The 16,109-nt window shown below is 38.2% G+C and overlaps 1 protein-coding gene across 10 annotated transcripts in view; it reads right to left on the reverse strand.

Annotated features, from left to right (window-relative positions):
• The window catches only part of RIPOR3 (RIPOR family member 3), a 51,355-nt gene that overhangs the window by 20,131 nt on the left and 15,115 nt on the right, over positions 1-16,109 (reverse strand). For 4 of the 10 annotated variants that reach the window (XM_035343873.1, XM_035343874.1, XM_035343876.1 and 1 more), the window contains 5 exons: positions 8,734-8,862; positions 4,210-4,356; positions 1,473-1,551; positions 732-755; positions 547-600 (listed from right to left, as the gene is read on the reverse strand). In XM_035343873.1, the coding sequence (XP_035199764.1) occupies positions 547-600; positions 732-755; positions 1,473-1,551; positions 4,210-4,356; positions 8,734-8,834 (405 nt within the window). In that variant the 5' untranslated portion in view covers positions 8,835-8,862. Of the gene's footprint in view, positions 1-546; positions 601-731; positions 756-1,472; positions 1,552-4,209; positions 4,357-4,543; positions 4,747-4,906; positions 4,968-5,311; positions 5,647-5,676; positions 5,735-8,733; positions 8,863-16,109 lie in introns of those variants that run through there. The other 6 variants (XM_035343880.1, XM_035343881.1, XM_035343877.1 and 3 more) reach the window with 6 other exon arrangements.

Consider the following 16,109-nt stretch of genomic DNA (forward strand, 5'->3'; position numbering starts at 1 on the left):
AGAAGGAGGGGATATTGAGAAATAACTCCCTCTGTCATTATTAGATTGGAAGACAGGGAGTAGAGTAACACTCTGTTGGGGAAAAATTACTCAGGGAGCAGGAAGCTAATTCCCTCAATATACATTAACACACCCACACCTTTACCCATGTCAGAGGAGAGATTTAATTCCTTTGGAAGCAGATAGCAGACATACATGATAAAGAACAGCCCACCTAGGCCCCTTGTGGGAAAGGGGGCAGGTGGGTAATGTGTAAAACTTCCGAAAGCAGAGTTATTTGTTTTCCGAACAAACCAGCAGAGTACGCAAATTGGTTTCACAGGCAAGCTCAGGTTGGGCTGTGCCAAACATTCAGCCTGAATAGAACCATTCAAGAAAATAAATAAATAAAAATCCCCTCCTTCAGTAACAGAGTGGTTACAGCTTTCAGAAAGTACCCAGTATTATTCCCCTTCAGACAAATTATAGTTAAAGTATTTTCTATTCAGAGAGTTTGTTTACATAGCAATGTAAACCTTACACATACAACATATAAAACCTCCTTACCTTGCTTATGTGGAACTCCAATTTTCTAATATATCTCTCCACAGAGCGAATTTGCTTTTGAAAAGGGGAGAAAGAACGGGGACTTAGTTATTTCAGTATTTCCTAAACATGCCTTTAAGCAACACATTAAGCATCACTTTTTTCCCTTCACCTGCAATATTTCATCTTATCTTCACAAATCTTACCTTATCCAGGTCATAGTAGAAGGCCTGAAAGAAAAAAAACACAGGCTGAACAGGAGAGCATGTATAGTAGCAATATTGACATTTATTATTGACATTTATTGCAAAACTCACTGTGCATTTAGTGACACTAAATTAAGACGTATTGTTTACTACAAGCAGACAAAAATCTGTAGAATTAGTCTCATTTTCTGCATGCGGCTGGTTTGGCATTTCCAACACCCCAACAGATGCTTGAAATGAGAAATTCTTTCACCATCAGCTATAAGGACTTGGATGTTCATTGGTCATGGTGCATGGGGCTTTTTTTGTCTAGCTATTAGTTTCCAAATGAAAGGTGAAATTGGACCTGAGAGCTGTCTTTCATTAGGACTGTTGCTGACAGTTCTAGGGAACTGTGAACACAGCAGAATCTAAGTTGCTAGGACACATTCACCAACTACTGAGAACAAAGCCTGGTCTTTCTGCTTCTCTCCATACAGACTCAGTGATCACTGAACAGACACAAGGAGATACTACCTAAGTAAGAAAAGGAACATGGTCTAAACATCAAAGAAATTCTAACTTCATTTCTCACATCTAGACCTAACTTGCTTCGTAAATTCTAGAGTGTGCTGCTTTGCTGGATGTTACCTCAGTGTTTTCACTGTAAAACCCCTGGGAGTCCCAGAAGTGAGAGATACCATCTAGTTTTGTGCTAGCCTTTTAAAAGTCATTTAGGTATTACCATTAAGAGCAACATACCAATCTGGAGTTCCTTTTTGTATCTTTGTGCCGACCAGAGAGATAATCCAACTCAGCCTGATGTGCTTCCAAGTATTCACTGGAGAGAAAGAAAACCTCAAGTGTTATGTTCTTCTGGTACATTCATTATCTCAAAGATTTTTTTTCAGTAGCATGTTAAAAAGCAGCTTCCATCTCTAGAGGAGACTTCTCTTGCTTTACTCTCTAGAGATTTGAATGGCCATATAGAGGGACGTGGGTTAACAGACAAGAAAGGATGGTTTCCATAAGTAAATATTTGTCCCATATATAGGACACTCATAGGGGATCAGGAGACAGATGTACAAGAGCACCTGCAAGAAGAGGAACTTAAGTATAAAGTGAGTGCCCACAGATGTTCAATATTGCTACCCAACAATAAGCTTTATTCTGGAAATGTGAGGTAAAAAGCAGTAGAGCTCGAAGAACTACTGAAGGCAAGAAGAAAGGAGGTATGTAGGAGGAGAACAGCAAGTTTTAAAACACAGCCCAAAGTTCCTTTTAAATTTTTCTCTATTTTTTGTTTGGCCTTCTGGAAGATTTTCTGTAAGGTAGAAAAATAGTTCATTTGTTCAGCAAGTCTTTTCTTACAGTCACTGAGGAGTAGGTCTTAAATCAACTCCATCGTACAAAGTCAAAGAACTGCAACATGAAACACTTGGGCTACAGAACAAAGCTCATAGAAACACTCTTAAGATATGGCAGATGTCATTTAGTGTATTAGCAAACAGAAGTGAATACCAGCTTTTAGCATATTAGACAATTTCTTAACATAACGGTTACTTTTTCCAGAACGGGAACTATTTTGCAAGGTGTGAAGCTCTTGGTGCCAGTTGGCTCCCATAGAGTTGCTTACATGCATGGGTTATCCCTTTGGAGTTCTCACAATGCCTTGAACTATTTCTGCTGACAACATCTCCTTCCAATTTTGCTTTTAATACAGATCAGACTTAGGTAACTTTTTCCTCTTATGTTGAAAAAGGAAAGAAAAAGTCACCTGCTAAATACAACATAAACAGTCACTGAGCAGTCAAAATAACTTCATGTTAGACAGCTGTACTTTTCACATTTGCTTTGATGCATTTCATTTTTCTTGCTGTTAACAAAAACAGATCCTTCAAGATACTCAATGGCTGCAGCATTCAGCAGCCTACTCCTTACCTTTGGCTGTTAACTGCCCAGTGGAGGAGTAGCCAGGGCTGGTTACAAGAAACACTTCACTTTCCTTTAGGAGAGCTTTGTCACTTTTAGATTTAAGCATGTTAGAGCTGCTAGCTTGATGGAACAGTATCCAGATGGCTAACAGAAAAGAGTTATTTGCTATAGCTATAAAGGAGGAGGCACATAAAACATATTCTGTTCTGAAAACTCAAGTCACTCCTGCACCAAATGGACTTAATCTGTATCTACTTAAAATTTGGACTTCCTATTGCTATTTGATACAGTTGTTTTCTGTAGGTTACTTTAGTCAATTAGTTAGCTACTCAGTTTTGGCATGATTCAGATCATATGGTATTCCCTGTAGAACTGGGAACATTCTAATCCACTTTATGGTTTCTCTCTCTAAGCTCTGATAAATTTTAAACTCTGCAAAAACATTTAATTTCTTATTTGTTTTAAATCTAAATCCTAATAAGACATTGACTGTTGTGTTTTTTTCCCCCTCTCTTCTTTTTTAGGGCTGGAACTTAATAGTTCTTTATTGGAATAAAAATGTGAGCGTGCAATAGATTATTACAATGCTTTTTGTGTTCTTTCCTTAAGAAAAAAAAACTATAATCATAATTAATACAGTAGCAAAATTCTGAGGAAAGCAAAAACATATAGGAATGAACTTCATTAGTGGGACGCCCGCAAAAACATACATGAATCAACTGTTAGTGGGATGGCAGCAGTAACAGGAAAGTAACAGGTTTTACAGATCCAAGGGACAATATTTTATCTTCCAACAGCTGCCTCAGGGTGTAGATGAAGTTCCTGCAATATTAGGCCAGATCCATCAACATCAACTCTAATGATTCAGATTTTATATAGTAAGGTTTCAGGACTCAAAGCTTCATCAATTTCCTCTCACTAATGGAGTCAAAGATGAGAAGTGCAAACAGCATTTACCACCACTTCTCAGCTTCTGGCCTGTAACACCAAGAAAGCAAGCTCATCTATGTTTTATTTGCCATTTCAGCAATGAACAATGTGTTTCAGTGATGTAACTGACAGCTTCCTCAAAGCCAGAGGCCCCCGGATTCAGGTTGCCAGCCTGTTCTTTGATCTCCGTTATGTCTGCAACATACACCCCACAACTGCCAGATGGAAGAAATGGACAAATTGGGCCTTTAGCCTTTTTAGTCAAGTCTTTACTAATGTAACATGGCCTACAACCATAGATGACAGCAGTCAACTATAATAAAAACTCTGAAATAGTGCTACTTTAAAAGCAAGAAAACTGAAGTAACACATTTAGTGATGTTATTTACACTGCCGTAAGAAGATGAAGTTGTACTACAGATCTGTTTCACCACTTCAAGTCAATTAATTTTTTCAGGGAGATCTGCTCAGACCCTTCTCTTACGACAAGCCACCCAATGATGAAAGAAGATTCTTAAGCTCCAGAGTAGCACGTTACTTAAAAAATGGCAAATGGAGACAGAACAATGTCATACACAAAGTTAAGCAGCATGACTAGGTACAGTAAGTTACAATATTTAAAAAGAGTCCTTACTTAAGTCCTTTCTTCAAAGCTTCAAAAATTTTCTTCACCTGCAGTGGTTTTGGATCCCAGATGACTGCCCCTTTCTGCAGTGAAGAATATGCCTTGGGGGACTTCAGTGACATTCTTGATCTCACTGAACTTCTGTTGAGAGACTTTCTGTAGAAAGAGAGGAGAAATATGGGAAAGATGAAAAACACATCACCTGTGAGAAGAGAGATGCCTAACCCAGGGAGTTTCCAGTTTCCAAATCCAATATATTTTTATCACAAGGAGTAAAGCTCTTGGACACACTGGAAACGCTTTAATGGATAACATTAGAACGCTAAGGCCCAGCCCCACATACCCAATGAAGAAAAGCTACAAGTTTTTTTTTGACTCCAACAAAAATAAGAAATGGTTCCTTCGCCAAGATTGAAGTAGACTCAAGGAAGCCTAGTGGTTCTCTTTTGCCTCTTTTTAAAGGCAGAAGAATTGTGCAGGCCCCCACTTCTTCAGGAAGCAGGGGACATTAAGTAAGGAGTAGTAAAGACTAGTAAAAGCTAATTTCTGGAACAGGTAAAGGATCATATTGTTAGTATTTGTCTTAACAGATTTGTTGGGCCACTAGCTGAGGGCCTAATACTATGTATATATTCACATCAGCTGCTGAGTCAACTATAGATCTACTCATGCTGCAACACATGGATGTTGCCATTCTGACTCTCACCTGCAATTCAGGAAAACAAGGCAACAAGTTTTTGATCTGCTCAAGGACTAACAACTGCGAACTGCAAGTAGAATTCAAGAGACTTTTGCTCTCCAGCTACCAGTAATCTCCAGAGATAAGCTAAACCATTTACACTTCTAAGTACTAGCTTGGACAGAAGAAGCGCACAGCCTATGACAAACACGCACAATTAGGTTTCAAACATTACAAAGTGACTGGATAAGCTATTATCTCTTCGATTGACAGAGCTAACATAAAAAACCTTTAATAACAGCTATCTTTTTGCCTGTACTCACTAAAGGGAGCACTTAAAGCCCTATCATGTTTTAGGAAAGCCTCCTACCAAGCCCAGATTACATACAAGATATAATTATTACAGTGTTTTCTCAGCAACACTTCACTTACTTTTAAAAGCAACTGCAAAACCAAATACTGTTTCTAACAGAAGTCCCACATGCAGGATTGTTTGTGCTAACCTGATGAATTACAATATCCCTAAGCATTAGTTATATATCTACCACATTTAAAGCAGAAAATGAACTCTCTGCAAATGGTTCTTTCAGATTGTTAGGTTCCTGCTTGGCTTCTAGCTAATATAGTCTTTTAAGTCTTAATTATTTTTATCTAGCTTTAGTTAATATTCCCTGTAAGTCGAGGCTCTAAAATAACATCAGCTAAAGAAGCTTCCTGTTCTATGAGACTGAGCCAACTGGTTGCACTCAAAGGAGCTTTCCACCTTCTCTATAATCCTCATCCTAAATTCAGCTCACCTGGGGAAATGATGATCTCCAACAGGCTAATAATTATCCACTGGCTGCCTTAAGGTCTAGGCATGTGACTCAATGCCTAAGGACATTATTGAGCTTGGTGATTAAATCCTAGGCCCAGCAAACCTGAGAGCCGTTCCCAGTCCTACTCTAGAAACCTTTAAGTAACTACTTTAGCTATCCTGGTGCTAAATTTCCACTTTATTTTTTAACATCTATTCTGTTGCCAAACAGTACTAGATATTTAGTTTCTTCACCACAATTATCTTATTTTTTTTTTATGATGGCTTAATGTAAAGTGTTAATCAACCAAACCATTTGGAACTCAGGTTACCTATAACGAGGAACACAAATGTTAAATTAGAAACTTGCAGCGGGATTGTTTCCCTAAGATAATGAATCTTTGAGTATTCCATGCAAAATGAGAGGGTTTCAACAAGAATAACACTGGAAGTAACAGTCCAGCCAATAACAACAGTTGAAAGATCCTCTTATAAGGATCATAAGTTAAAACTCTTTCATGCAAAGAAACGATTAGTATTCATTTTCATGTTTTAGATGAGTACTCCAAATGGCAAGATACCATACAGAACATATAAGGTAATTCTATCTTTTTGAAATTCAATAGCCCAAATTACTCCTGGTTTTTGTTTGTTTATTTTTGGGGAACGAAAGAGTTTTGATGTTTACCTACAGAGTTTTAGACTGCAAATCCTAAATTCAGGAAACCATTTCCCTTCAGTTTGATGTATAGCAGCTAAGCACTACATAGGGATGTGCAGCCAAAACTCACCCTTTTCCTCAGTATCTCCTAGTGAGTGATGCAGCCCATAGGTATTCATCTGCACTGATGTTTAAAATCCTATGCACTGCATAGAGAAGTTGAAGGGCTAGCTTAGGACCTCAGGGATAGTACCTGATGTTAGATGCTATGTCGTTTTCCCTTGTGAACCTAGTAATTTTGGTATCAGATTTCCTATTTTACAGGTATCATTACTAATATTTACTTCCATTGTGGGGAAAAATGAAATAGTGTGTCTGACTGAGAGCCCCAAAAGGAAGTTGCTAAACAAATGCAAAAGTATATTTAGCATCTGCTTAAGAATCTCCATGTGGACCTGATTTGTGTGTCATCCTTTGGATAGGCCTTGCATAGGGCCCCGCAATCTCCTGCTGTGTTTTGCAACAGTGCCTGAGAGAGAGAAGTTAGGAGAGGGTGATTAGAAAATTTCTTTGCTATGCTGGAGAAGGCTCTTGGGTGTTTACCAGGCTGTTACTGAGTAGTACAAAAATTTTTCTTAATGTCATAATTCCTGAACAAAACTGTCTGTCTAAACATTTAAATAACAGAAAGCAACATCATAAAAAATGCATAAAGAGAGGCATTTGGCTAGAAAACCTTTGCAGCTAGAAGTAAGAGAATAATCTTAAGGGATATAGAAACTTCTCTGTTTTGAGCATTCTTACCCTGCTGGATTGTATCTTTGTTGGAGAAACAGCTGTTCAGCCCCTTTCCTGGTAGATCTTTTCCCTGCTAGAACTCCCACTATGTCACTTGAGCTCAAGTCTGCTTATACAATTTATTGTCAGTGTTTTCTTCAAGATCTTTATGACTGGTGTGATTTTAGATGCCCAGTCTTTGCTAGGTGGTGTTATTTTCCAGCTTCCACAACAAATTAGTTTATTCAAATGTAAAGACTTTTTGATCACATCACAGTCATGCTGGAAATTCATTTTTGCTCATATTTTACCACACTATGTTTACCTAAAGGGATAATACAATCATTTGGTTCTCTGAAAATATATTTTATTAAATGACTCCAGTATTTTAGTGATACACAATAGGAATTTTTGGGGATACGATACTTTTAGAGGCATACTTTCCAGTACCTGCATATGATATTTCTAAATGATTTGTTATTATTCTAACATGCATTGGTTGTCAGAGATTATATTACTTTCTATTTATGTATCATATCTTCAGAAAGCACTCCACGCTATACAGGGATCACTAAATTAAGAAAAAGAACAAGAACACTCCTAGCAGAAAAGCTGCACAGTTATCTGCATAAAGCAAGGCTACAAAACAATTCGTGATAACCAAAAAGGGAAAAACAGTGCAGCATGGTTTAGCAATTACCATGTTGGACTGAAAACTGAAAGACTGGATTGCAACCTTGGCTATACTGTTGACCTGTTACTGACAGTAGTGAATTTGCAGTAGCTTTCTTGGCCTCTTTGTCTTCCTCCCTTCCTCTAGTTTGTGTCATTGCCAGAACGCAGTCCTTCCTCTCATGTAATGCTACTCCGCTTAAATAACTCCACGATAATTTTAATTGGGATCAATGGCATTTTTTGCCAGGATTCACCGTTAATATCACCATCTTTTTAAAAGTCTATGAGATTTTTAATTACCATAACTATTCAGAAGGCCTTCCATTTTATCTGAAAGCTGAAGTCATTATCTGCTATTAGTCAGAACACATCTTTTACTGCCAGGGTCACTAGAACAGACATCAGGGGAAAATGCCTCCTATTGGAACATTAATACTAATTCTTGAGCATGCTGAGATCCCAAACATTACTTTATGGAAAGCAGAAAACTGTTTTTTTGGTATTATTTATCCATATCTTTTTGGTTTTTCTATCTGACCAACTTCAGTACTAGCAAGTGAGATCCTCTCTGTGATCACATTTGGTTTTCACCTTGCAGAAACACAGGAGAGAAGTGGAGGTCCGTGATTGTAATAGGTATTAGGTAACACCTTTCATATCAACATCTTTCTAAAAGAAATGGACATTTAAGAGTATGATACAAAATCTCTCTCACAAACCAGAAGTTCAGCTGCCTCTGAAGGCAGCTGAAAGTGTATATAGCAGTAAGATAGTATAGTGTAAAGTGTACCTGTTTATCAGTGAACCATGACAACACTCAACAGTTTTAAGATCAAGATTAAGGAACAACTTCTATATACACATGCCTTTGGTTAAAAAAATACACTCACAGTACCTAACGTTCATTGTCCAAATGATCAGGTGCCTTTTTTTGGTGTTACTTACGCTAATTTTCTGCTTTGCACCGTGCTGAATCCAGTGAAGGAACAACTCCTGCTGATACCACCGCCATCCCCAGGAGAGACAAATGTGAGTTTGACCGACATGATTGCCAATCAGCAACTCCACTGGCTTCTAAAATAAAAGGAAAAACAGATGAGTCAAAACCTACTTGGCAGTTCTGGCTTAGACCTGTGCTATTGCAAGTGCCGAGCTGCAAGAAAGAGGAAGGTAGGAAAAACAGGCAGTAGATTAAACAGGAAAAAAAAGACTTCTCTTGCTATACAGGTTTCTTCTGTTGCTATCCACAATACAATTAATAAAGTACTGAACAGTCGTCAATGAAGTCTCTCATGCCCTCTGCAACTGCTCATTGATTTTACAAATTCACTATGTAAAAGCCAGAATAATCTCTATTCACAGGCTGTCTGCATTTCTGATTTTTAAAAAGCCCTGTAATTGTCCCACTGCTTAAGGAGTTCACGCCAGCCCATGTATTTCCAAATCAGTTTGAATGCCAGAAAAATACTTAAGCTCCAGACTTAGTCAGGTCCAAAAAAACAGTTCTTTGCGTCTGTGCAGAGCCACGCTGAAGTCAATGGTAGAACTGGCCGAGTGTGGTACTTAAGCCCAAGGCAGAAATCTGGTTTCAACAGTAAATTTCAGGTTCATGCTCCTCCTCTGGCAGGATTTCCTTTGGATTGCTGTCTTCTGTTTTCCATCAGTCAAACTTTTTTGCTTTCTGGAGAATTGTGTTCTTTGCCATATGTCTATAGAATCCAAGTTACAATATAAGTAACAGACATATCTCTCAAAGCAGCTGTAGAAAATCACTCGGACAATTAATATACAGCATTCCCTTCCTTTTCCCCAAAGCTGGTTTAATATAAACACCACAACTTGCAGCTTTGTTTTAATTGTTTTAATGAGGCCAAAATGAGGGCCAAATCCTAATTTCCTCTCTTAGTTCTTACTCCTGACTCACACAAAACTCCATTTGAAGTTGTTGAGAATTTGTAACTGATTAAAAGAAAAAGCCGGGGTATCTATTTGTATCGAGAAGTACAAATGCCAGCAAAGACCTCTACATGGAGATGTGCATTGCAGAAATTTTTCCTACATTATAGAACACACTTTGAAGATTAGTGAGATTACCTAATCTATCAATGTAGATACTGGAAAGAAACATCTGCACTAAACCCCTACTTCCCCCCATTATTCCAGCAGCATGGGTGCAATCACTCAGACTAGAAGCCACGAAGTGTCAGGGTAAGACTTCTCCTGGCCCTGCCACTAACTTGGAGAGCAACCTAACTCAGTGCTCTTCCAGACTGCATATAAAGATCTGAAAGGTTGAACTATCCTTCCCAGAGGGACGAGATTTGAGTGTTTTGCTGATTCTGGGCTAGTCTACAAGTACAGGGCATTACTGTAAGTGACTATGCTTTAGGTATTTTTGTCTACCAAGGCAGTCACTAAAGCTGTTACAGATTTCCACAAGGAGAGATCCTGTTAGCAAGCGGGAACTGATGGGTTTCTTTAGAAGCTGTTCAGTTAGTGCCCTGAGCTGAGGTAAAAGACTCCTGTTTCTACAAGATCTGCCAAGCTCATGAATACATCTGCGAAAAAAATAAAAACAGGCAAAGCATTTTAGAAGAAGATATGAAAATGATACATCTGAGGCAGAGCTACCTGCTTTGCAAGCTACCCAGTTTGTTAAATAGAGGAAAAGTGTTGGGTATGGCTACTGGTTTTGTATCTAGTGCATTGAAGCCCACGGAACTCCATAGCTTCAGTAGCATCAACAGAAATCTGTTACATGGACAAATTTAGGTGCACCTTAGTCGCCTTTTCATCATACTCTACAGCACTTATGCTCTGTTGCTTTGAAACGATGCCTCCTTAATACCCCTAATCAGAGAGCATACTTGAACCACATCACAGCTGAAGTTTCAAAATATTTTCCATTCTTTCCTCTAGTTTTCAGATGCTTATGTCTGTGAACAGTCACCCCATCAAAAGGATCAGTAGACTAAAAAAAAACATGTAACTTGCTGAAAAATGTCATTGCATAACTAGCTGTTAAAGGAAGAAATAAAAGGAATAGCCTCACGGTTATTGACCACATCCCTCCTGAAGGCTGAGCCAGATTCCCAGGATCCATTCCTCAGCTCCCTAACCTGGGAAGCTTATTTCATGAGTAAAAGACAGGAAAGAAATGCAGGAAAAGCTTTTCTGACTTTATAGGATTCCTAAAGCCTGTATAGAAAGAGAACGGAAGCTTTTCAAGCATATAGACATGAAACAAATAAAAACAAAAACAGAGAGACCCTTGACAGGGAAATGGAAGTGGAAAATGATGAGATGACTTCTGAAATAAAAGTTTGTGGTACAGAACTCTAGGCATGAAGAGTTACGTTTGAAATGTACAGACCCTCAAACCGCAGCTGGTGAAAGAAATAAATTGCTTACGCTGCTTAGGCTTGATTCTGTTGCAACATATGTATTTATAAATCAAATATAATTTCAGACGTTAAGAAAATATTGGAAGTAAGTAGAAATGAGAGATGAATTGGACCTCACTTATGCACAACCATAAGCATTTAAAAATACTCATGGGTTGTTTGGTTTTTAACTGCACAAAGCTCAGCCTTCAAGGCCACTGACTGTCATGTTCAGCTCCAACGTATAGCTACATTCACATGCAATTCACAAGCACATTTTCACAGTTCCTTCCTGTGAGTGAGAGAATCTGAATAATGTTAGGAAAACAATGTTACAGGAGTTATCTTTCGTATTTTGAAATAATGCTGATAAAGTCAAATACCTCATGGTACACACCGGCACATGTATTTTGGTAGTAACCTAGAAATCTAGCAGCTCTTTTCACACATCTGACTAGCAGGCCAGGAGAAGGATGTCTTGACAACATTTTAATAGTAAGAAAGATTTATACGTGCAGTTGTTTAAACACAGGGTTTCACTAGACAGAGTGTCTGTACAAAAGTGCTGAGCTATGTTACAACTGCCCTGAGAAAGAGCATCTGGACGTCTTCAATTTCAACTGTCCCTTTAGGCTAAAAATAAATCAGATAAGGATCCCCCCTACAGCCCAACAAAGCTGAGCTCCAATCTATCTTCCAACCTGTAATCTCTGCTGGGTAGGCCAATGTCTTCAGATCTCTTAAGTGCCAGGATTATACCCTGGGGAGCTGAGGTACTTCCTCACTTTTAATCTCCCCCAAAAGCACGGAATGGGGATACAGTAGCTAGCATGGGGCTGGCATGTGTAGAGTACAGGAACATCAGGCCAAACTGAAGGAGTCTACTGCCAGGTGTGACAGAAACACTGAGCTACTGGGCAAAAAACAAAAGTTGAATAAAACATAATGTTTCTGAGTCATAAACAGACCTCTGAACTGCTGGCTACTAATATACTCAAACACATTAATACCTGCAGTGTTGTAAGATTGAGATTTCAGGTCAAAAAAAATATTTTTAATATAATTCAAGAGTACTTTTTTCAAATTAAAGGAGTATGTTTGTCTCTATTTCAATGAGTTGCCATATACACCAGTAAAGTATTAGCATCTAGCCTTCAGAATTACCAATTATCCAGACATATAGGACCAAACATTAGAATTTTTTTGCAGCAACAAGTACTCTCAAACTGCGTGTTCTACTTAGTCTCTGTTAGCATCAGGATATTCCTTGAGCCAAAGGACCTTCATCTTCTACAAACAAGAAGTTGGTGTCTGTTTGTGTTTATGGCTAAACTTTTCCTACCCTAGTCACATACTTAATTGTTCCTGGACACAATGGTTTCAACAATTTTATGAGGAAAATATGACTCACTTCTTGCAAAATATTTCTGCTTGTGTTTTGTACTTGAAATTAGTAGCCATGATTTTCTTTTAATATCTCCAGGAGGTTCACTTGAATTTGATGAACTGTTGTTAGAGTAAGATATTCACGCTTTCTTAAAATATTATAGTGTTCCATTTGAGAATGACCTGTTGGTTAAGAGAGACACACTTGCTCCCAGTTGTGTATCTGCAAAAAGTGTGCCAGACTTCTGGTTCCTTCAGCTGATTGTGGATACAAGCATCAAGTTGATAGCCAGGGCAACAAGTTTGTCAGTAATTGCTGTTCCCTGGCCTCAGCAAGCAGCAGCTGTGCATTGCTCACAAAATAAAAGCCAGGTAGAAATCAAGTAAAGTATTAGTCATTGTAGAAAATAAACACAGTGAAAGAGCAACAACTATTAAATGCCAATGGAAGTAAAGGGGCTTTAGGATCACATCTGTGATTCTGGACAAATCATGCATCGTGATGTTTTGCTTTATACCACTTGATGCTTTCTCCTTGATTATTCTTGTAATTTTATGCATAATTTTATTTGAAAATGTTACATTAGCTTTACTTGGCATTACGGTAGAGCCATTCTATCTTCTAGTTGTGTAAACCAGAGTTGTTTTCATTTTGTATTATCACAACATAATCCTCTTCCAGAGACATTCTCTGGACTTTAAGAATGATCTGTGATTCCAACAAATCATCTGGTATTTCAAAAAAATCTTCAGTCAAATGTTCTAAGTTACTCCTTTCACTTCCCTGAATTTATTATAAACTCCAGTACAACAGATTTTTTGCTGTTGTAACTGCATTGGTAGTAGGGTTTTAACTGGTAGAAATACATACTGCAAGCACCTAATAAGTGAAAAGACAACCCTGGCATAATAACATCAGAAATTTTTTTAAGTCCATGTTAAGATCTAAGTTTTTCTAGCATCATATTGATGTAATCATAATTATTTTTCTTCCTATCATTTATTTCAAAACTCAGAAACAGCGTACTTAACTAACATTTCTGGCTGCTTATGATGGGTGGTATCCACTTCAAAACACTTGCAGCAGACAAGGACATTTGAGTCTCTCATGATACTGATAAAGAAAAAATCAGATTACCACAGTGTATTACAATAATGTCAGACTTTCTGAACAGAGTCTTAGGGCTGGTTGGCCCAAACCACTGAAGTTTCCTGTGATTTCAATATACCCTGGAACAGGCTGGAAATTTCTAGATCTTGGCACTTTCTTTGCAGCATTGGGGATCTAAAGAATCCACACCATTAAATTTAATGAAACTCCTGAGATGTGATAACGTCATGACTCGGCCCTAATTACTCTAAAGGTATATGTAACGAAGGCTGACAGAACAAAGAATGAAGTGACCATCTTGTGTACAGCACAGTGTTGAATCCACTGGGAAAATACACACTATATTTAATCTTTGCTCTCGAGCATTCTTTAGCAAAACCATTGACCTCAGTAGCAATGGCTACTTTGCTAGATAAACATTCCAAATTTATGATGAAGGCCCCTTAACTTTTTAGCATTTTTGTTCAATTATTAAATGAACATTCTATTTATACTGTTATTGGCAGAACTAAGAAAATATGTGGTTATTTTTCTAAAGATTAACAGACGCTTGAATTAGGGAAAAGAAAGCGCCCCTGGTGCTGCATCTCGATATAGCTATTTTAACACAGCATTACACATAAGCAGGGATCCTTTCTTCAGATGCATACTTTTGTGGAAATTCACAGCACAATCTGAGTAGGTTAGATGTAATTCAATGTAACACAGGAATTCTTATTTCAGGCTATCATTTATCTAAACCTGATGTCTCATGCCAATACATATAACCTCTAACTAGACCACCACACAGACGGGAAAAGCCACTGCAATTGCAAATAATGGAAAATGTATGTTTGGTATTCTGTTTATCAGGTTCGTATGGTGAAACAGATAACGGTAATAAAGAAAAGGAGATGTCTGTGATGAGCTTTTGGATATTTTCCCCTTGGTACTGGTATTGTCCATCTCTGAACCACTAAGAGGTACATTTTGCTTCTCCTTTGCAATTTGCCTGCTCTCCCATCTCACACCTACTCATCTCTCCCCCCGGTTCCTATGATGAGAATAGAACAATATAGACAGATTAATTTATTCAGTCTTCGTTGCTGAAAACAGCAATCCATGCAGGAAACCATCTTCTAACAAAGAGGTATGTTTAGCTACACTGCTGTGAAGGCCAGTAGCTACAGCTGTATAGATCCATGAGCAATCATTTTTCCACTCATATTCACCACACGTTTCTGCACATTTAAACCTGAGCAACGTGAGCAATGACATCGCAATTTTGCTGCAAGTGGCAGATTTTGTTTCTCTACATCCCTGCACATGCATTCCACAACTTCCTGGCCTAAATCTGCCTAAATCAGGTTGTTAGGTTGTCCCTTTTCTTTGCACCAAATTTACACCTGTCACAATATTACATGATTTAGGAATATAATCCCATTCTCAGAAGTAATTTAGGCTCTTAGGATCTAGTTGCAGTGATTTTTAATAAGCATTACATTAATAACTCACAGTATATGGAAAGATGGGGCTTCAGCGTGTTCCTCATTTAGGTACTCTTGAAAATTGTATTTCTTTCTGGGCTTATTCAATTCTTAAATATGTATTTAAATGCTACATATCTGACATACTTTCCTCCTAGCCATATTTAAGCCATAAAGAGAAAGTCAGATAAATAGCTTTGATCCAGGTTACTGCTTTAGTCATTAGTCCCTTCTACAGCTTTATGCCAGCTTCTGGAAATGAAGTTCTGAGTCTCCAAGCTGGCCGTACAGCAATAAATTTAAATAGCAAAATCACTCCCTACTCAGAGGTAACGACTCACAAGTAACCGTTTCTAGAGTAGTTCTTTGAACACAGGACTCGACTTTCAGGTCCACGATGACCTGTTTTTCAAGCCTGCAACTCAATATGTTACTGTATTTCTAATTAGTTTTCTTCTAAAGTGTACAGATCCAAGTTCTATTCTCAGTGACACTGGTGCACAACCAGAGGAAATTAATCAGTCATTTATTCCAGATTTTCAGTAGAATCCTGGCAGCAAAGTTGGCCCATATTTAGTTAACGACCTGGAAACTATTTTTCAAGGCATAATTTTGTGGTCAATTTTGTACCTCCCTCTAGTGGCAGCAGATATCAAACAAATACGGCACAATGGAGACCTTGTCACAGATCGCACGCTGATGTATTGCGCCTGTTTCTTCCATGGAAATTTGTTACCCAGAATCAAAGTTGGCTGTAAATCCCACTGTAACTGTTTTGTAATGTTGTAATAAGAGAAGGATCAGGGACTGCATATAGCCCAAATCCCTGTTTACTTCCTTTGCCAGTACGCAGCACATTCACATAGCCACATGTAGTTTCTCCATCTTTGCCGACATCATAGCTCTTCGGTTGCTGCGTGTACTTTTGCACTGAGTTTTGCTTTCCTCTTCAGGGAAAGGCACAGAACAATTCAC

This window comes from Oxyura jamaicensis, chromosome 20 (assembly GCF_011077185.1).
Source record: "Oxyura jamaicensis isolate SHBP4307 breed ruddy duck chromosome 20, BPBGC_Ojam_1.0, whole genome shotgun sequence".
In the NCBI taxonomy this organism is placed as follows: domain Eukaryota; kingdom Metazoa; phylum Chordata; class Aves; order Anseriformes; family Anatidae; genus Oxyura; species Oxyura jamaicensis.